The sequence below is a fragment of the Phoenix dactylifera genome, chromosome 1 (assembly GCF_051530095.1).
Source record: "Phoenix dactylifera cultivar Ajwa chromosome 1, Ajwa_hap1_PhDact_Kaust_v1.1, whole genome shotgun sequence".
Taxonomy (NCBI): domain Eukaryota; kingdom Viridiplantae; phylum Streptophyta; class Magnoliopsida; order Arecales; family Arecaceae; genus Phoenix; species Phoenix dactylifera.
The window spans coordinates 41,952,805-41,975,371 of NC_143190.1; the positions used below are offsets into that span (position 1 = coordinate 41,952,805).

Genomic DNA, 22,567 nt, shown 5'->3' on the forward strand with positions numbered 1-22,567 from the left:
AGAGGACCTCACCCGCATAGCAACCTCCACTGGCCCACTTTCCACTAGAGAATGTTCGATACGGGCAGACAAGTTGTACTCATACTCTCTTCACCCGCAGGGGAGTTTCATCAATGTTGCAGCCCCTTCCACGTGTGATACGGCACACCAGCACCACCTAAGTACCGGCAGACCAGATGGTGACTCCATCGAGCAAACCAAGCGGGAAGCATCCGATCTCCGTATTTAATCAAAGTCCGCACGTTTCAAACTTGGGCCACTTCAGTGGAATTTTAACCCTATTCGAACCACACTACCATCTCGGTGGCAGGCTAATTGAGGCTTTGGGGGAGCTGGAATTGCTATCTCCTTCCCAATCAAATTGTGTAATTTACACTTGCATGTCACGCTCCACATTTGGAAGGATCATAACGAAAGATATTGAAGCCCACCGCAATGTTATCATGTGAAACTCTACGAGTGGTTCCCGCATGGTGCTTTCCTTTGGGTCCCACATCCAGCTGGCTTCTTGATGGGATGTCCTGATCATGGGGCCATTATTATCCCTCTTCCAAAAAGGTTCCTGGGCACACATCCAGTGTCGTACGGGCTTCAAAATATTAATTTTTCATGTTAGATATTTGCAAACATTGGTATAACCAAAACTCAATGGCTATACTCAGCTAAGTTTTAGAAGAGCTATATGAATTCTTTTTCTTCATTCGGATCCATAATTTTTTTTTTTGCAATTTTATCTCGCAATCAATTGGCATAAAAGATGAGAAAAATGAAATATATTTTTTTGGTTGTTGATTAAAAAAAAAATTGTTCCTGATGACCTCGGCATTTCAATTTATCCGGACCTCTCCCATGGTAGGAAACATAGTATATACAACCATGTCCACAAAATAATTTTGGACTTGGACAACCTTTATGTCCCCAGATTTTGTTTTTCCCTTAATCAATCCCTACCTGCGAGAACAAGCCAAGATAGGTCGGCTGGGAGGAAAAATTTGAAGGTTGAGTTCTTTATCCACCCAACCTGCCTGCAAATTTAGTTAATTTTCCTTTCTACAATATTGTTATTTTTATTTGTATAATTCCCATCCAAATTTTTCTAAAAACAAATTGAAATCTCACAGATTTTTTAATGCCAAAATTGGATTAAGACATGCTTATATCTTAGGGCTTTGACAATAAATTTTGTCATCCACAAAAAGCTGAGAGCAAGGTGGTATAACTTTTAAGCCAGAATAGTAGCCCAGCACCCCACTTGAACCTGAAGATCCTGGAAAAAGATTTCACCACCAATTGAAAGTTCTTCAGAGATGAATGGCAATGAAAGACTGCAGCATCTGGGGATCACAAATATTTTCATGTCACAGTTCAAAAACTTGTAAAAAAAACAAATCACTAAGGCTTCGGTTTTCAGTCTTTCAATTCCATCAAAAGGTTGGTAATTCTCAAGTGGCATAAAAAAATTAAATAGAAAGAAAAAGGCAAGAGAATCATAAGACACAGAAGAGTGAACTCATAGACAAAGGCGAATTAAAGAAGGCTTTTTTTTCTTTTTTTTTCTTCACAAGATATATAACAATTCTCATACTTGGTTTACAAGGACTTGCATCTCCCTAGCTAGTTGGGTCCCCAACAGCTCAGGTACATGACTTTCCTCAAGGACTCCTCAGACTGCTTAGCTCTCTCATCCTCCCCTTTGTTTCTTCTATCAGCACTGATGGAAGAAGACATCCTCATAGCCTGAGATAATGAGCCCATGCTTCTCCTGGACTGCTGGTGTAGAGACCTGAAGGCATAGTTCCATCTACACAACACCCCTTGATCTTTGAGGGCCTCCACTGCCCCAACACTGGCGGCCACGACCCAAGATGCCCTGCTTGCAGAAGCCATCACTGCTCTCTCTCGGAGCTGGTGCTAATAAGCTTGAAAAGATGATGAAAAATAGAGGAAGACTGCGGTGCTCTATTGAGCGGAAGGTGGCCTTAGGATTTATAGAGGAGAGTGGGAGAAAACGGCATGCGAGGTGCCGGTGGTTTTGGGGAGTGCCAATCCCAAATACAAGGGGCTGTTTTGGTGTTTAATGGCCAGAAACCGGAGGGTTCGAGGGGCGAGCAGTAAAGCACTAGAGAGAAGGGCTCCATGGGGACACTTTGCCTGCAACTTGCTCACAAAAGAACAGTTGATGACCTCATCTGCTTTGGAGGTCGCCCAGGTTCCGTGTACACAAGCTCGGTGGCAGACATTGGGCCACCATGTTGAGCTGGCAATAATGATCCGACCATCCGAGGTTAAGGCCAGCTCGACCTACTGTCAGGTTGAACTTGAGTGGATCCATTGGTCTTGCTCTCCAAGTAGTGAAAGTTTTCTAACTTCAAATTGCTATCAGATTGCTGCTGATCAGTTTGAGAATGGGCGAAATGGAGAGAATGGCCTACCAGCATCTGTGGACTAAATGGAGAAATAGAAATTTCAACAACATGAGAAAAGCTACGAATCAATTGATTATAATTGTAGGTTGGAAAATATGGAAGAAACGAAATGCTCTGATTTTCTTAAAAAAATCGAGTTCTATCTATTATGTTTTGCAAAAAAATTTATCAAACTTCTTCAGCTAGAAGCATTTGCATTCAGAACAGCTGCTTGACCCTCATCTCAAACTTGGAAATAACCTTAGAGCATTAGTGTCGCATGTTAAGATACGACGACCTATCTTTTTAGAAAAAAGCTGACTCATACCAGGATGCGGAGCTTATATAGTTGTACATTGAAGATAAAGAGATTCTTTAAATCACCTATAAGATTGTTCAGCTTGTTGAATAGTATAACACATTTACTTACAAACCACTATCTTTTGTAAACTATTATTATTATTATTATTTGATATATATATATATATATATTGCAAATTATTTACAAATAGTTTCTCTTCATATATATATATATATATATATATATATATATATATATATATATATATATATAAAGACAAATTGCTATTATAAGATTGGTGATTGGACCTATTTATTATTTGATGATGAGAGGGAGTAAGGTCCAACGTTGTATTAGAACAAAGGCAGTTTCCGCTCAACCTACACTTCATTTGCCTTTTTTTAATTTACAATGAAGGTATCCGTCGAGCAACTTAAATTCGCTGAAGATTGTGTTGGATTCAAGTCAGGCCCATATATCCTGACGATGAAGGTTGATTCTTCAACGTACTCCGTCACCACTCTACTGCTACAATGCCGCAATGAAAACGGGATGGCTTTTGACAGCATAGATTCCGCCAAGGTATTCGAAACTTCGAAAGAAATGTGATAAACAGAGAGAAGGCTTATGAAAGACTTCAAGATGCGGAGCAAGATCTAACTTGTTCTCAGCTAAAATTTTGCCCATGGAAGGAATAAACTTTTTATTTTACCGACTGGATTCTCCATCTCTCTTTGAGCAAGTTATGATTCCAAGGGATATATTAAAGGCCGATATACTAAAAAAAAGGCAGGCTGAAACATCAAAGGTGTGGCCTGAATGAATAGAACGTACATACCAAGGGAGTAAGAGTTGTCGGCCTATGACGAGATTTTAATGCAGCAGCATTCAAGAACCGTAATTATATCCAACTTACCATTACTCATAACATGGGAGGAGTGAAGTATAGTCTTTCCACTAGCCATGACATGAGAGGAGAGATAGAACCATATGTATGTGTCGGGCCCTTCATGTGTCGATATTTTGGCCCAGTTCTCAGTAGCGTAGGCCCCTATGTTACACGGCCATAATATTTTGTTATGTTCTACCGCTGTTATGCCAAAAATCCAAGATTCCACACAAGCTCCCATTCTGCGTAATAGTGGATTATGTAGCATATAATAGAAAAGATAAGTGTCTAAAATGAGTATTTCATCTTACTAGCTATGAGGAGCCATTTATAAATATTAGATTGAAATTAATATTGAGAATGGGATCCTATGATACATCCATGAATCCAATTTATCTTTAATTATGTTTACTTTATCTTGCTTTTTAAGATTGCTCATAGTATTCTACTTTAGGAGTAGCAGTAATAGTAAATAAATTTAGTCGGTACCCCAAAACCCTATCCAACTCTATTCATCTTTTTTTTGAATGGACAATATGATGGTAGCAAAAAAATTTGAAGATTAAGGCATCTGGATATACTCTATTCGAATCATCTATTTTTTTAATTATTATTTTTTTGGCTAATCGAATGTCGATGATACGCTCATGCATCCATCTAGCTTAGCCATCGAACTTATTTACTCTTTGTCCACATCGAAGAGAAAAAGACGACAATAGGGATGGTACGTGTGATTATAAATTCATCAAGTGCGGCGTATGGGCATGGGACACTCATATGTAAAAAGTGCAATATGTCTGATTTATTATGTATATACATATATCCACACACACACACACACACACACACACATATATATATATATATAGACATATATATACATATATACACACATATATATGTTGTGGTTCAAATTTGGCCCGGGGGTGACCACGCCGAAGGAATCGGGGGAGCTTCTGGCCGAGAATAAGATAGGACGCCACCTCCCGTGCGTCGGCGTACCTGCACAAAGCCTCACCGGAATTTCCGATGAGGGCCCTCCGATGCTTAAGTTAGCGTGGAGTATTTGTTGGCCAAAAGTCCTTTAGGCGTTACCTGATGGGGCTATTTAAAGTCCCCGCGGAGGTGCCCAGGTGGCGGAGGTGTGGCCTATTCTCATCATGGGAGGAGACGGTGTTGGCCAGGTGGCGCGCAGCCACAACTTGTTTGAGGCACACGGTTTGAGTTGTCTCTGCGTGTGGTATGGCGCTGGCATGTGCTGCAAGGCATGGCCCTTGTCAGTAGGCATGGCTGGGGTAGCAAGGCGTAGTACTTTGTCGACGTGTCTCGGCGCGACCATCAAGCAGAGCATAGTGCAGTAAGGTTGCCGCAGGGCATGGCTGCGGCGCGTACCATGCGAGATTAGCTCGGCCTTTGGTTGAGGCCGAGATCGGCCTTGCCCGCTTGGCTGGGTGCGGAGGTCGAGTCGACACAGGGGGCCACGACAAATATTCGGTGATATCGGCTCGGTAGGCGTTGAGGTCGAGCCGACTTGGGGGCTACGACGTGTTTGATGAGGTCGACTTGGCATGCCTTGAGATCGGCCTATCCTCCTTGACTTTCAGGTTTGCTCAGCAGAGCGCCCCGAGCTCGGGCCGGGGCGCGTCGTTGCATAGAGTGCCCTAAACTTGGCCGGGGCGCATTGTCGTATAGGGCACCCCGAGCTCGGGCTGGAATGCATCGTCATATATCCCCGCAGTCGAGGGATCTCTTTGGTTTGCAGTTGACGCAGCAAGGCGTCCTGAGCTCGAGCCCGGGACGTCATTATAAGCACCAAAAGAGGTTGCTGCAGGTCATAGCAGTGGAGAGATCTTGACGAGGTTAGCTTAGCCTTCGGCGAGGTCCGAGGTCAGACTGGCTCTAAGCGGGATCGAGGTCCCGCCTAGTCAGCACCGAGGTCTACTTGGCCGGAATGGGGTGGTCCCCTATCCTGAGCTGGACGATTTATTCTGCCCCCTATCATTTGCCCCCCATCTTTCGAAGTCGAGTCGCTCTTTAACTGGGGTGAAAGAAGTAGCTAGACTGTTGATCGTCCAACATTGTAGCCAAGTGCTCATGAAAATGTGCGCACCGAACTGGGTACGCTTCACATTACTGGGGGTCAATGATTTCAGGCTGAGTTTCGCAAGCCGAGCTTGAGTGGATAAGGCTGCCACATCATTTCAAGCGGGAGCGGTCACAGGAGCTCTTTAATAGGTTGTGTGTGCGCTTCTTTTCGAAGCGTTGCTAGATGGAGCGCGAGGGGCCAATCATTAATGTCCCATCTTCGAAGCGCGTGGCTTTGCGGAATGTGAAGGGCCAATCATCAATACCTTGCCCTCGAAAGTAGTCACCATGATGTTTTTGGCCTTTAATGCTACGATTCGGGAGGATATGCTGAGGGAGCCGTTAGGAGAGTGTTTGGGTCTGCCACCTGGCGGGATCTGACCGCTTCGGCCATTTGGGAAGGCCAATCAAAGCCATTAAGGCAAGCTATATAAAGCCTTGTGGAGGCCCTAGGGTCCTTGTTTGATTCTCCTTGCTTTCGCTCTCCTTCCTCCTGGCCACCATTGTTGTCTTCGAGCCTACTTGAAGCTTTCCTGCAGACTTTGTGGCGAATCCTTCTCCCCTTTCCCAATCATCTTCTCCGAAGACGTCTCTAGTAGGTGTTCCTTTTCTCCTTGGTCACCCAGAGAGTTGTCATTTTTTTTTCTTTTTTGTGAGCAAGGAAATGGGAACACCTTCGAGAGCCCTTGTGCTTAGCATAGGTCCATCCCGAACTCGGACTTCTTCGGGTACGGAGGAGGTCGAGTTCGAGGTGGATCACAGTCTAGGCGGAATCGGCTCAAGCATGGCCGAAGAGGAGCAAAGCCTAATTCGGGCTCGGTTCTTCTTTCTCGGGGAGTTCACTCTTAAGCTTTTGGGGCCCGGGGCTCGGATGATCGACCCTCCTAGGGGTCAGATCGGAGTGTATGTAGAAATACTCTGAGCAGGGCTGAGGTTCCTCCTTCACGGGTTCGTGAATGAGCTGCTGGCGACTTATCGTCTTGTCCCCGCGCAGCTCACTCCGAACTCTTGGAGGATGATCATCAGCTTCCTCGTCTTCTACCTTACCCATGATCTTCGCATTTCGGTGAGTGTCTTTCGGGTTTGCTTCATACTGAAACCCAACCTCGCAGACAAAAGGTGGTGGTACTTCTCTCCTCGGAGAGGCCGCACCCTTTTTCGAGATGCTCCTTCCTCCATTCATGGGTGGAAGGACAAATTCTTTTTTTTTCTCCTCCGAGCAGTTGTAGGGGTTTGACCCGACTTGGGGGTCGCGCGGGCCATAGTGAATAACAAATTTTCCAAGTTGTCGTGGTCCAAGTAGGAGAGTTTAGACGAGCTGCTCGAGCTCGAAGTGTCTTTGAAGCTTCCTGATCTGCTCAGCGAGGAAGCTTTACTGAATGTCGGTCTGAGCTCGGCTCATCCTGGGGGTAAGGGCGGCGTAGCCATCCTTCTTCCTCCTTATTTTCTTCCTTTTTTTATATTTAATTCTCACTAAGGCTCCTGTTGTCAGAAATTGAAGGGATGCTTGTCGACGTTGAGACCTTGATGGCTAGGAACCATAAGTGGGTGGCCGCCTCGAGTGAAGCTCGGCCCGAGCGGAGGCTAAAGAAGGCTAGGGTTGCATCGTCTTCTGGTGTCGCCTGGGACGAGCCTGCTCAGGTCAACATCATCGAACTTGCTCGGTTTGGGCCCGAGTAGGCCTTACATGTCGAGGTCGAGCTACCCCCAGCAACAATAGAAGGGGGGGCAATAGAGCTAAAGGGAGCGCCTGGTAATAGAGCTCGGAAGATCCGCAAAACTGTTCGCTAGCACAGATCGGACCTTGAGCCAAGGTGCGGGCTCGAGGTCCTGACTTCTTTGGGGATCCCGTCCACTTCTAGGGTTCCCACCTTTGCTGGGGTCGCGAGCTCTTCCGAGGCCGGGACCTCATCTGGGGTGCTGACCTCCTCTGGGGCCGAGCCCACTATCTCTGAGCCCGGGAGGAGGCTATTTCGGCCCGGATGTCGTCTGTTCGAGGACAACATGGCCCTCGAGTCTGGCAAAGTCACTCGCGAGCTCGTCCACTGCGCCACACTCCCGGGCGACCGAGCTTGGTTGGACGAGTTGGGATTCGAAGTTTTCGCTAACGAAGCATACTCCGCTAGCATCTTGGTAAGTAATGTCATACCCTTGCTTTTATATTTTTTTCTAAGTGCTTGATCTCAGCTAACACTTTGTCTCTTGTCTCCTATGTCAGTTTCTTTATATAGTCAACATGCTAGTGTCTACCATGTCTGACTGTCGGGGGCAGCTGAAGGTGCTCTGGCCGAGGATGGAGCACGCTGTGCTCCGAAGGTAGGAGGCCGAGGCTCGAGCAATGGCTGCCGAGCAGTAGCGGCAGGAGGCCGAAGAGAAGGCAGCGGCCACCGAGAAGTGGCAGCTCGAGGCCAAGGAGAGGGCGGCGTCAGCGGAAGGCCGAGAAGAAGGGAAGAGCAGTCGAAGCTGAACTTGCCCAAATCTAGGAGATGGAGGCCGAGCTCGCTCGAACTCGTTTGGCCGCCAAAAGCCGCATCTCCAGGCTTGAAGATGCACTGGGTGGCCAAAGGCATGAGGCCGAAGTTTTGAGGCTGAAGGCTGAGCAACTTGGAAGATAGTCAGAGGAGCAGGCCCGAGAGGCGGTCCGAAACTTTCGCCAGTCCGAAGAATATATGGATGAGCTGGTGGAGGGGGGCTACTAATGCCATAATCTAGGGCTTCGAGAACTGTCATGACCAGGCTCAGAGGCTTTGCCCCGAGGTCGATTTCAGCGACCTTCGCCCATATCTATCTGGAGCTGCAGAGGCAGCGGTTGCACCTGAAGTGAGCAAGCCCATTGAGGCATGTGAGCTCGTCGCCGATATGGCAGATGAGGGTACCGTGAGGGCTACTACTGAGGTCGGGATTGAAGCAGTTCCCGAAGTCATTGTCGAGGCCGAAGCCGCTCCCGAAGTCGGGCCTGAGGCTGCCCAAGCTGACTGAGATCCCTTGTCTTTTCTGTCTTTGCACATACATACACACACACACACATATATATATATATATATATATATATATATATATATATATATATATATATACACATACATACATGCGCATGTATGTGCATGCGTATGCTTTTGCTTGTTGACCAGCTTGCAAGGAATTTTGGAAGGACTGGGTGCTGATACAGGCAATATTGTACTTTCTCAAATAAAAAGAATTGCTTGCCTTAATATCAAAATGTTGATATTTAATTATGATCCATATATGTTATTCTGCTTATTTCAAAAAGTAAAGGAGGAACCTACTCACCTTTCTCCAAGGAATAGTAGAAGGCTGCCATGCACAGGTCTCAGGGTACCCAGAAAGGACCAGATCTAGCAGTAGAACCAGGATACTATTTACTAATTAATAGGCAAAGAATTGTATGGTACCCTAACTCGGTTCATAAAATGCTCTCAACGTGTCTTTCTGACGAAAACTTAATCGGATTATCCCAGCAAATGGTAAAGAAATCGGAGGATGGATGTACTGCAAGGATATGGTGGGTACTGAGGCTAGGCTTTGCATGCTGCACGACTACGTGGTGCGGGCTTATCGATGTCAGGTGAGCCCGACTCTTTTAGGTGTCCACCAAATTGATGAATGCAGAGTTTTATGACCGAATAAAAAATTATAGTATTGGAGTTATCTTGACTCAGTTGTCTGTAGCAAGTAGATATATCCAAGATACCAGATAAAGTAGTAGCCCTATAAAGATTTGTAGTTTGAAGACTGCGACAGAAAAAATGAGGCAAAGCCATCTTAAAGAGATGGAGGAGATGAGACAAACCCATCATACAGAGATGAAGGAGATGAGACAAACCCATCATACAGAGATAGAGGAGATGAGGCAAAATTATCATACATATATAGAGGAGTTGAGGCAAAGTCATCAAACAGATATACAATCTTTGAGGGTTCAGCTTGATCAGATTGTATCTATGTTGTATAGGTTTGCCCCTCTTCAAATAAATAACTACAACCATTTGAATATTTTACGTAATTATCATATATTTTTGTATTAGCATAATGATTTTCATATTCTTAACTTCTACTGTTTCCATCTTATTCTTGTAGGTTTATGATGCTGATTGTACTCGTAGAGATGATGATGATGATGCTATCGGCCCATGATAGCTTTAGATTATTTATTTAGGAGTTTTATATGTATATTTTTTGTGTTTTTCGAAGCACAATGTAAATGTCAATTGACAATATAAATGTAATTACAATTGACAATATGAATATTTCAAATAATCTATTTGATTATATAATAATTCCACTTTTGTTGAGTATATGTTTAGCATATATATGTATATAAAGTTTTAAAATCTTTTTAAATATTTTTTTCAAAAAAAATAATTATAACGATGCTTTAAAATGTGGTTATAAAAAATATTAGTGTAGTTAACCGGCGACGTGATTAAGCGTTGCTATTAACAATAGACAACGCTAATAAGTATCGACATATTTTTTCTTAATGCTCACACTGCCAATACTTTTGCAATTTTTTACAAAGCATTGGTAATAAAACTAACAATGCTGATAAATATCACTATAGGTAATAAGATGCGTCGGTAATGTATGATTGTTTTTGGTGATGTATGTACATATGTATGCTCCTCTTAATTTGTTGACTAACTTCCAAGGGAATTTGGAAGGACAAGCTGCTAATACAGGCAATATTGTACTTCTCAAAGAAAAAGAATTGCTTGCCTTAATATCAAAATATCGATATTTAATTATGATCCATATATGTTAGTCTGCCGATTTCAAAAAGTAAGGGAGAAATCTACTAACCTTTCTCCAACTCCAAGGAATGGTCGAAGGCTGCCTGCAACAAACCGAGGAATGCAGCCATGCACAGGTCCAAGGACTAACGCTACCCAGAAAGGACCGGATCTAACAGTAGAAACAGGATACTATTTACTAATTAATAGGCAAAGAATTGTACCCTAACTCGGCTTATAAAATGCTCTCTTTCGTATCTTTCTGACGAAAACTCAATCGGATTATCTCAGCAAAGGTAAAGAAATCAGAGGATGGATGACTGCAAGGATGTGGTGGGTACTGAGGCCAGGCTTTGCATGCTGCACGACCACGTGGTGTGATCGAGCTCGCCGATCGATGCCACGGCGAGCCCTGCTCTTCTAGGTGGTGCACGTGCCATGTCGGCTTGAGTTCTGGAAATAGTACGCTGATCTAAAACAACGAGCAATTTGACTCCCAAACCAGGCTCAAATGGGAATTGACATGACTCGGACCAGTGGTTCGGTCTTACATTCCTCCATTTATCATCTGAACGAACTTTTTTACATTTTGGTCCTACTACCTGCTCATTTGTTTCCACCCAACACCAACTTTTTCTTGTTAATTAACATGCGTTATTGGTTCAGTTATCTCCTGGTCTTTTGAGGGGAGAGAAGAAAACCTAAAAGCACAAACCAAAATGGGAAGCATGGCAATTGTGAGATTTTTATATATCATTATTAGTGTTTTAATGGCTATTAGCTGCCTAGTAGATTGTTTAGATAAAATTAATATGGTCACCGTTGTTATTTTTCAGGCAGTAGCAATCATTTGTGGCTGCAGGTTGCCAACTAATGCAATTGGTGAGATTGGTATGGACTGAGTTAATATTTGGGTTTGAGACTTGTTTTCACCCAAATAATTGCCATGGGCTTTTACCCATAATAAACAATATTTAATAGATAATAGCACCTAGAAAATTGTCAACTCAAATTATTGCTTATATTTTTTGGACAATTAACATAAGGATATTTATTAGTTTGAACGAGCATGGAGAGTTGGAGTTCAAAAACTTGAGGCATTCTATTGGGCTTTGCTCTTTGCTCTCTCTCTGTCTGTCTCGATCTCTTCCCACCAAGCTTCATGAAGACTATGAAGAAATATAAAATTTCTTTATGAACCCAGAAGGAGGTTTCCAAAACTGAGGCCAAAAGAAAGAAGGAAAGAAAAACATTCAAAGAATGGTCATCAAGATTCCAGGCAGCTGCTTTTTGAAGACTGGCACTTACGATGATTTAAATAACTTAGAAGCTTTCTTTAGCTAGTTTGAAAGCTTCATGGTTCTTTCCCAAGGAAGACTCTTCTGCGTCTCTCCTGCCAAATACACCAAATCAAAAGCAAGGACAGGTGCATTCCATGCAGCTCAATAGGCTTTGAGATGATTCAAATTTCTCCAGTCCGTCCATACCATTCTTGCTGTCATTCTTTGTTGCCAGTGGGATCATCCCAGCTTCAAGCTGATACCACTCCAGGTTTAAGTAGCAAAAGAATAGTTGCGCAAAAGGTGATCAATATTGTTCTTATCACTTGTCTTGCAAGGGGAAAATGAGTAAGCCATTTGTCTAAACATAATAGGATAACAGGAGGGGTGCAATAAAAATATCCTTCCTGGAAACCCCTTCCTAAGACCAGGCTAAGCCTACCACGTTGACATATTCCAGTCCGCTGTCCACGTCCCTGCTGCGCTGAGGAGATCCAATGGCCCTCACTCGTTTGACTTCCAAGTCAACGTCATGCCTCGGCTAAATTCTTTCTTTGGACACGGCTACCATTGAAGTGGTAAAAAAATCCTACTCCCCTCGCCACGGGTGTCAAACTATGAGCCATCTGATCATTGGATCAAACGGACTTAAACGAATCTAAAGAAAAAAATAAACTTGCTGCATTACATCCGGTGTACCCGGATACTATTTCCCCGCGGGGGTCGGATCGCGGACATCAGTTCCGCCTCTTAGAAACAGTTGAATCGGTGTCTGAGATCCGATCGTCCACTCGCTGTTTTCTTTCTTTTTGGAAAAGCCTTCTTCCGCGACTCGGCGATCTAAAAAGCTAAAAAGTCAAGCTGTCGTTCATTTCCTCTAAAGACGCGGAGGAATCGAGGAGGAAGAAGATAGGAAGAAGATACCAGTGAGAGAGAAAGAAAGAAGCAATCCATTATTTGGGTGCACCTCCGGTGACGCTACCCGACAGGCGGTCTGGTGCTCCGCCTTTCTTGTATGAAGTGATTTAACCGATCGCTGAGTCTCCGATGATGGCGATAGCGGACAAGAAAACTGAGCCGTCGGATGGGAAGGTCTGGAGCCTGTGCCGGATGCCGTTCTGGCAGAGCGGCGGCGGCGGCGGCGGCGGAGGTGCGGGATCGTCGTCGTCGTCGTCGTCGTCGTCGTCGGTGGGTCACCACCGGCCGAGTCAAGGTCAGGCGAGCCAGGTGGACGGATCGGGCGGCCACCACCAGAGCTCGGGAGGCCACCACCAGAGCTCAGGCGGCCACCACCATAGCTCGGGCAGCGGATCGGTTTCATCGGTGGCGAGGTCGCTTCTGCCCAGCCGCCGCCGGCTTCGCCTCGATCCGGCCAACAAGCTCTACTTCCCTTGTGAGTTTCTTGGGGTCGTACTCTTGGATTTTTTTCCTTTTTCTTGGGACTGCATTTGATGAGGTGTCGGAAAGATGAGATCTTGATTCGATCTGCCAGCTTATTTTCATGAACAAATTCGGAATTTGCTTCTCAAAAAAAAAGGTATTTTGATTTGGATTTTTTCGTCTCTTTTAATCCGACAACATGTTACGATTTCTTTAGAAATATTAGGGAAAGTTTTGATTTTGGTTAGCGAAGGGGCGAACCTTTCTCTAAAGCTTCTAGATCAATGGACTCTTGGGGTTGGGAGTATGGTAACTTGGTCTCTTTCTCAATTTGTAATGAGAGGCTTCCTTTTTATGTTGAAGCCTTAGACGCATTAATGAGAGTTGCTCTTTTATGCTTATTTTCTGCTTATTGTTTCTTGCGATATTACTTTTGGTAACTGTTACATGTGCATGTGTCGATCTGGGTTCATGCAATCATTAAAATAATTTTGCTTTAGTGGTGATGTATTCCAATGGATTCGCTTCGTTTGATCTCTTTTACTGCATTTTGTTAACTTTTTTTCCCGGTGTGTGGTGGGGGTCGGATCTTTTGTTTCCTTAGTGATCGTTCTGCATTTTTTTTCAGATTATGATTCGTTCTGAATTCTAAGAATAATTCCTGGTATCATATCTTTTCTTTTGTTCATTTTTCTGACAAACGTAATAGTATCAAATGTTGGTGGATTTTTTTTTTTAAAAGATAGTGCTTCTCCATTATGAATTATATTTGTTCTCTTCGTCTCTGTCAACATCGTCCTCATTTTCTTAGTTTTGTGTTTGATTCTTATGTAGATTATGAATTACTTTTAGATTTACTCCATGGGAGGTTACTTTTCAGGACATGAATCAGGCGGTGTTGTTCTTCTTTACTGACTGTTGTTATCTTTTTTAAATTTTTCAATTGAAGATGAACCTGGTAAGCAGGCTAAAAGTGCAGTCAGGATAAAAAACATCAGCAAGTCTCATGTAGCATTTAAGGTTTGTATTGCCTTCTGTACTCTTTCAGTTTTTATGCGACTGTTGAATTCAAAAAGTAGCTGTTGACATGATCTACATGTTTGATCGACAATTATCTAATCATCTACAGAGCAGGTTTTCATAAATCTCTTGATCATCGAACATTTATTATTACTATTTTGACACAATTCTCTTGCTTTTCTATATTAGCTAATATTGTTACTTGCGTTGTGGTTTTAGTTTCAAACAACTTCACCAAAAAGCTGTTTCATGCGTCCTCCTGGGGCCATACTTTCTCCGGGCGAGAGTATCATAGCAACTGGTACTATGATCACCATGTTTAGATATTTGGTTTTGGTTCATTTTTCCTTTTCTATTTAAATAGAGGATAATTTTGTGGAAGTATTCTGTTGATTCCTCATTCAAGTCATCAATTTCATTGTTAGTTTTCAAGTTTGTGGAGCAACCAGAGAACAATGAGAAAATCATAGATCAGAAAAGCAATGTTAAGTTTAAAATTGTCAGCTTAAAGGTAAAAGGACCAATGGAATATGTACCAGAACTGGTGAGTCTTTCTTTACTATCATGCGTATTTTAAGCTTTTTATACATTAAGTGAATTTTCATGGCAAATGAATATTTCTCGAGTTTTTCTGTTGGGTGTAAAAAGTTCCACACATAGAGATGGTGTGTTTTGACTATGCATTAGGATATAGGAAACTCTAGTCGATAAAAGAAGTACTCCAGGTAACTTTAGATGAGTAATTCAATCCAGAATATATGAATATGGCGTCAGCACTGTTATATATGAAATTGTGTGTGTGTGTGTGTGCGTATCAACACAACTAGGTTTTATCCCATTAAGATAGGAATGGCTGTGGATCACAAATTTGACAAAGAAGGATGCAAAGAGTTGAGTTTAATTTTCCAGCTGACTGTCAAATTGGCATCAGCCTTCCAACTGATGATCTTAGAGCTTTTGCTGTGAACCAGTCAAGGGTAGGTGGAACCTACTTGTAAAGAAACATACCTCCCATGATCCATGGAAATACCTTGCCTACAATACTAAAGATGGCCATTGATTATTAGATGATCGACATTGTTGTTCTTGAGATTCATGATCTGACAAATATTTGTGATCTGTATTCCTTTCTAGAGCCAGGCCTAAGACCATTTGTGCCTTTTTTCAATATGATAGCACTTTGTGTTTTATTATTTGTTTCATGAATATATCTTCATTAATTTTTGTTTTGAGGAAAAAAAATTCTGAATGTTCGTAGCATATATCCTTGACAGTTTGATGAGCTGAAAGATCAGGCTGCAGCGGAGCAGATTCTAAAGGTTATATTCTTGGATCCAGAACGCCCCTGCCCTGTAAGCCAGCACTTTAGCAACAATGACTATCACATACCTTCTTTTATGCCTAAGATTGCTTTCTGTATGCAAAACATGTTGAATGATCGTATGTATTGTCGATGCATTCTGAAGCAATTGGAAAAGCTGAAGCACCAACTGGCTGAGGCTGAGGCGGCACTTGAGACGCGCAAGAAACCTGCTGAAGACACTGGCCCCAAAATAGTGGGTGAAGGGCTTGTTATAGATGAATGGGTATTCACCTTTACCTAAACAATTAAGCTAAGGACTGCTTGTTTCCTTGATTTGCCATCATTCTTATCTTTCTCCTCTCACCTTTTTTCTAGAAAGAACGAAGGGAACGATACCTTGCTCGTCAGCAGGTTGAGGCGGTTGACTCAGTGTAAAGTTCCGTTTGCTGTTATTGTAACCCCTTCTTTTTCTTTAATGAGATCACCGAATCATGTGTTTTGGAGACAGGAACTGTCATTATCTACCCTGGTTAATTTTTAGGTTTCCTTGGGTGTTTGTTTATGTTAAAGGTTCAACTTGATAGAATAACATGCTTCAATTACTCAAACCTTTGATATCGGTAGTGCTTTTGAACTCTGTTTTCTAAATGTGTATAATGATATTTGCTTTTGAAATAAACTACTTGTTGTGAAAGATATTGTGAGGCACCCAAAATTTTGCCGTCATGTTTCTATATTCTTGTGAAGGAGATTTCGAATATCGTAAAATTACTAGATGTTGGAGATTGAAAGTAATGCTTCTTGTGGAAAGGGAGCTCTGCATGGAGGCTTGGTGTTGACTGATTTCCAATGGCAGGTGTTGTAATCATTTTCACTCATGTACCTCTAAACCTGGTGCAACATTCTTCTGAAATGTCTTCATATTTTCACGTTGAAACTTCAATGCTATGTGATTTTTACGGTGTCATGGAAGGATTGTGCTATTCTTTAGCTACTTGTGAAACTTATATGGTCGAGCTAGACAGGCCATTTTAATGTTAAACAACTCCAGTTGTATATGCTACACCCTAATTGGCACTTGACACTGGTGCACTTTATGTTGAGGTGGAAGTTTAATTTTAGCATATATACAGTCCCTCTCTGTGTCAACAGGGTTATGAATATGATGCCTGTGAATTGCCTGCACGATATACAGCTTATGCAAACAAACTTGAGAGAGAGAGAGACTCTGGAACCAGTGTGGCGAGGACCCTAGGCCCTGCACATCTTCATGAAAGATGAATTGGCTCGAAGGTGATTCTCCAATGGTGATTAGATCAACAGGCTGCCCTAACGACTGCTCGGATGTTCAGCTTCATTCTGGAACATCTCATAATATATTCCGAGAGGAGAACGTGCCCTGCTATGGTCCTCGACTGTTGACTGTTAACCATCCTTTAGAACTTAGATTTTTTTTTTTTTTTTTTTTTTGATTCGCTGGATATATTTATGCTCGATATATTTAACAGGCAACAAGATCAACTGACTCCAAATGGTGATGGTTCTGAAGCATTGATCTCTGCTGTGTATCCCTGCATCATTGTGCATCTGGCTCCTTAGGATTCATGCAGGATCTACATATGTTACACCCCCATTTATTATCATGACCAAGACAACAAAGTGTCATTTCAGAGACCTGGTGAGACCATGCCTTCTCTTTTTACATCGTAATGTACAATATGTGTAGAGGGGCATACTATACAAAGTAGATTGACCATGTTGGATCAAAATCTATAACAAATACTAATCAAAAAAAAAAAAGGTTAGAATAAAGAAAATATTTTTATTAAAAAAAATAAACTACAAAGACTCACTCTCATGCCTGACAACTCTCACTCTCTCTTTCTTTCTCTTTTCTCAGAAGATACCAAAGCCTCATTGAATAGAGCAACGAACAGCCGATGTTTCATTTTTACTCAAATTTTAAAACCAACACGACTTGATAACTATTAACAATAAAAATAACTATTCTAGAAGAAATAAGTAAATAGAATCCTAATAAAATTAGGACTTGGGTATAAATCTTATCAATATATTACAGTATCCACATCATTTGACAAAATATTGGCCAAAGCATTTGGAACCGAAGACTGGGTGGTGATGCCGAATTGCCCTTCAAGGGCTCAAGCTGCCCAAGCATATGCATGAAGAATGTTTTTTTTTTTGAAAGATCTGATTCATTAAATCAGTCTAGAATAAATATCATGAAAATTAGAAAATAAAATATTAAAAAAATCAGTAGGGACATCCCACAGAGGGGTCCATAGAGTAGATCGAAGCATATGTCTTTCATATGCCTAGTTAAAGCATGAAATATGTGGTTGCAAACAAGCCACCCGCATAATGAGCATCCAATGGCTTGTATGGGTCAAGATCACAAGGCTATCGCGCAAATCGCAAGGTTCCATTTCAGGGATCAGGTTCATCTTTCCCGCGAAAGAAACGATCGATCTTTTTCTCGCGACATCAATCGTCAGATCGCACATTACACAAATCTCAAGCCTCCATCTATCTACACAGCTTTTGATGCACGATCTAACGGTTGATATTGCAAAAAAGAAGGTACAACCTTTGTTTCACCACCCTATCGGACAATGGCGGTTTATTTTCAAGTTCGCAAGAACATGTGACCCATCCAAATTATCATGCTGCTCCAGGAAGTTTTTTTTATAATCATTTTATTTTACTTTTTTGGGATAAACAGGCCGCTCACACTAATCCCATGTGAGCATTGCTTACGGACTCTAGGGACAAAATATTCCACAGTGGTGAAGGGATTTGTATACAGTAAGTCTAAAAAATCTCTCTAGAATGATGAGCAGCAAAGAACATGACCTAATCAGCAGCTTTGTTTGTTTTCCGAAACACATGACCAATCTGAAAGACAATATACTCCTATGGTAACCATCGGACGTTCCCTAGGCGGATGGACAAAGACCTCGGACTAGATCATGATTCAATGGTTCAAAAGCACAGGCACGTGAGGTAAAATTCAAATTTAGACGGCACCGCACCAACGGACAAATGCCGTTCCCCGGCATCTCTTTCCTTCGTGTCATGACTCCACTCCGCTCGCCTGCGGACTACAAAGACCGGTAATGGAAGCGCACAGAATTGTCCGTGCGGTAAGCAGCTTGGTTGCCGACCACTGGATAGTCGGCACGAGTTCATCCTCAATTCCATTTCTGGCTCTGAGGCCGTCCGTGTGCCCGCCGGTTGGATGGCCAGGGCTAGAAAACAAGGGGCGTACAGGGTGCAAACTCGCTGCCAAGCAAACTAACAGTAGATATGACTTCACACAGACATCAAACAATTGGCTTCCTAAGACAGCAGGATGATGCTATAGCCGGGAATCCATGGGCAGTGTGCATGTACATTGTTTGTCGACTATCTAGCTGATGAGGTATCACCTTTAATCTGTAGATGATTTTATTCGGCCGACAACACTATAGCTACGATCAAGATTTGTACCCGAAAAAATTATGCTCGATATGATCGATTTTGGGAAATTTTGTATCAGACCTTATGGTAAATATAATGTTTTATCATGAATCTCTATTTGGCGTCGCAAAGAAGGTTATGTTGTTGATGCAGTGATTCTGAAAGATCTCCACTTAATGAACAGTACTTGGCTTTAAACAAAGATCAAGTTAATTATATATAGTGTAACCATGAGCAATATTAAATTAATCTACCGTTCTTTCTGCATGCATATGGGTAACATATAAAAACTTTGTATTTCAAGTCATAAGATTTGGCAACTTTGTTCATGATCTTTATAGTGATTGGAAGAAAGTTATAGGGAAGATTCTGATGATCTGTCCACCTACTGTGCCGATATCCTATTCAACTTCCCCACCTCGTGATAAGCATCTCCAAAGTAGTTAAACATTATATTAGAACCACATAATTAAATAAAGTAGATATATAGTATCATCTCTGCAACTGTGAAGCATAATACTCCTCCAGTAGACCATCTTGCGCCTTTTCTATTCTAATTATCATGGAGGACAGCAAAGAGATATCATCTATTCCATCATGAAAAGTAGAAGAGATCTGTGGCCTGTCTCTCTATCCAATAAGTAATCTTTAACACATCTCCCTTTCTGGATACTGTATCTAAACATGACGACATCCATTATTACAGCTACATATTATCACAATTAGGCATAGTATTTATTTGCAATTAGGTCATATGATTAAGCTCATAAGAATAAACACCGACTATGTAGGCACCGGTGTCACAAGCATCAATTAGGTAGGGATGAGCGTAGTTATTTCTCCTCACAATAAAGAAATAAGACATAGAGAGACCCATGGAGCTGCGGGCTGGATGGCCTTATGTGGCCAACCACTCCAGAGATGCCTTTTGGGTCGGAAAGAGGAACTAACCTAGAGCGCTCCAAAATTTATTGTCTTATGATCTTTTTGGATGTGTCCGTACTAAAACTGTATGAATTAATTATTTTAGAAAAAAATAATAAAACTAATCGAAAAATGACCCTTACATTCAAACTTGAAGTCTTATTGAACCAATAAAAAAAAGGTAAAGCTAAAACCAAATATATTAAGTAAATGAGCTAGATTTGATTTAAAATCCTAAAAACATATTTGCACCAGATCGCCAATCTCCAACAAGAAGTCTGACGTTTTAGTGGGCCCAACACAAGGGACCACAGCATGTCAACGTGAGAACGGCGACAATGGAGAACAAAATAGTTAAGACAATGGACGTAGGCCCATCTGCAATTCCTTTCTACTCAAATTATCAAATGCAATCGAGAGTGTTACAAATAACTCCAGAGATAAAGATAGGGCCACACAAACAGGATAATCCAAGCTTTAATTACCGCCTCTCAGGCATTCCTCTTTTCTAAGGAAACCAATGGTCTTCTTGCTCATGGTTTTTTTAACAAAGAAAACCATCAGCTAGCTTAGCCAAGTAAAGCCCTATATAACTTCTCCAACTTCTTCAATAAATTCGCCCAACAATAGTTTCCTCAAGTAAGCTAAGCAATCAACCTCTTTGCTCTTCCTCCTCCTCTTTGGCAAAATGAAACTTGTCAACAAGGCATGCATGGCTGTTAGCCTAGGGGCTGCCCTAGTAGCCAAACCCTACTCATCAGCTCTCAAACGGAGTTTGTCAAAGGTTGGATCATCGGCAACTGAAGCAAGACTTCTCGCAAGCACTCGCGATAACCCGAAGACCGACTTTAGGCCTAATGATGCGAAGCATGTCGCTGCAGAGGAGTCGCTAAGGATGGTGATGTATTTGAGCTGCTGGGGTCCTAATTGAGGTGATCAAGTGAGCAGACTACAATAGCATTGCCCTCCAAGTTTGCTGTGTTCTTCGTTCTGATAGCCCTAAAGGACGAAGGGAATGATGAGATGGAGATGCACGTTGGTGGTGAAGAAGCTATGAATGCTTTCATCGATGTTGAAGTTACAAGCCATGATAAAATTACAGGAGAAAGCATCAACTGAAGGAGCTGAAATTTGCCTGGCAATCTCATATGGAAGTTACTTTTTTAAATTCTATGCAAATTAGATATTGTAAGTGGGATACAAATATATGTTGAATGAAAACAAGAAGGGTGACTGGAATTGGATGGAGGGAAACCTTCCAAAACTAATTCTTTCTTGTAGTTTCTAGTGGAAAACCTGATGAAAGTAGAATTGATATATAACACAAATTTTGTGTTGCACAAAATTCAGATTAATGAAAGAATTGATGTTTGGCATATAGTGGTTATACTGAGATCAGACGTTCCTTTGTATTAATAAAATCTGATAAAAGTAAAGTTCCTTTTGTGATATAAGCTGATTGGCTTTCTTAGTTTAGGATCTTAGTTTAGTTGATGACATAGGGCTGCCTCACATGACATAACCACAAGGGACTGCGGTGCATTACAAGTCCTTCATGTACACCGGGAGGCAAATAGGGTAGTTCTCAATACTCAGATGGTATCATTTGGAATAGCTACATGACTATTCAATCTTTTTTACATCATTTTTTTTTATTTTTTTTGGATATACTTATACTAGAAATGTATGATTTATCTATTCTATCAAAAAAAAATCTTTGTCAACTAAACTAAATTTTATTATTCTTTTTTATATATGAACTGAAAATAGAGAAAAAAACCTAGAAAGCACTTATGACATGTATCCACTTATGATATGTCCTCACTAGGCTGCTCTTATTGGTCTCTTCTCCAGACAAGATTGGCTTGCACTTCCCTCTTTTTCATCAACTGGCAATGACAAGAAAGTGATGTCTGATTAAAACTACCAACTTTACTATTGGAGACGGTAAATATATAATTTTGTAATATGAAACCTCATGTTCTTTTTTTTTCTCACTATCTCTCTTTGTTTTTTTTTCCAGAATCAACTCTTTTCTTTTAAAAAAATAATATCCAAATAAATTAAATATCCAAAACCAAATTTTCCAAAGGATATGAATAAATATTCTAGAAGCGCCAGCCGTGCACGCTGCCATTCACAACAGGATATTTTTATCATGGTGCACCGAGATACGTGCATACCTTGATCGGCTGCTAATAAAATGAGCGACACTGAATGGCCACATGTCCGGCCATGCGGCGTTGCATACGGAATACTTTTTCAAGAGGATAAAGACCCCTCGCATGTCCATTGGCCACAGCAGTGACTCACCACCTCCAAAGAGGATAAGGCCGAGACCCGTGCTCTCTCAATAAAAGACCACCTAAACGACGAGACGATATGATTAGAAAGAGAAAAGGGTTGCCGTCTACGTACGAGTCCTATCATTTAAAAGCTTATGTAAATCCCTTTACCGTGTGAACACTGAACCACTTGAGCCGACCCAAGTGCAATAAACTAGCTCAAGATGAATTTAGTTATAAAAGAGATCAGGCCATCTCACTTGAGCTGGGGTTTATCCCAACTCTTCACCTATATTCTTTGTTCAATTATAATTTGAGATGTACTTAAGTTTATAAGACTTTTTTTTTATAAATGTACACTAAATATTGTACAAAGGTAACATGCTATCTATTTTTTTTATTTGTATGAACATCGTAATATTCCTAATTACTTATATATATATATATATGGTTAAATAAAAAAA

At 41.6% G+C, this 22,567-nt stretch overlaps 2 protein-coding genes across 2 annotated transcripts; one reads left to right on the plus strand and one right to left on the minus strand.

Annotated features, from left to right (window-relative positions):
• Positions 1-1,527: 1,527 nt before the first annotated feature.
• LOC103723501 (uncharacterized) lies at positions 1,528-2,137 on the minus strand. Its single transcript, XM_008814426.6, has one exon. The coding sequence runs from the start codon at positions 1,885-1,887 to the stop codon at positions 1,615-1,617; it is 273 nt and encodes a 90-aa protein (XP_008812648.1). The 5' UTR covers positions 1,888-2,137; the 3' UTR covers positions 1,528-1,614.
• A 10,318-nt stretch (positions 2,138-12,455) lies between these two features.
• On the plus strand, positions 12,456-16,108 carry LOC103723500 (vesicle-associated protein 4-1-like). The gene is made up of 7 exons (XM_008814425.5): positions 12,456-13,104; positions 14,041-14,111; positions 14,331-14,412; positions 14,537-14,655; positions 15,386-15,463; positions 15,578-15,697; positions 15,790-16,108. Exons 1-7 carry the CDS (start codon positions 12,759-12,761, stop codon positions 15,847-15,849), a joined length of 876 nt encoding a protein of 291 aa, XP_008812647.1. The 5' UTR covers positions 12,456-12,758; the 3' UTR covers positions 15,850-16,108.
• Positions 16,109-22,567: the final 6,459 nt, after the last annotated feature.

Excerpts from the sequence above, each read along its gene's own strand:
- LOC103723501 (XM_008814426.6), bottom strand. The coding sequence starts at position 1,887 with ATGGCTTCTGCAAGCAGGGCATCTTGGGTCGTGGCCGCCAGTGTTGGG.
- LOC103723500 (XM_008814425.5), top strand. The coding sequence starts at position 12,759 with ATGATGGCGATAGCGGACAAGAAAACTGAGCCGTCGGATGGGAAGGTC. Across the intron at positions 14,112-14,330 it reads AGTCTCATGTAGCATTTAAG|TTTCAAACAACTTCACCAAA; the intron begins GTTTGTATTGCC and ends TTGTGGTTTTAG. Across the intron at positions 15,698-15,789 it reads GGCTTGTTATAGATGAATGG|AAAGAACGAAGGGAACGATA; the intron begins GTATTCACCTTT and ends CCTTTTTTCTAG.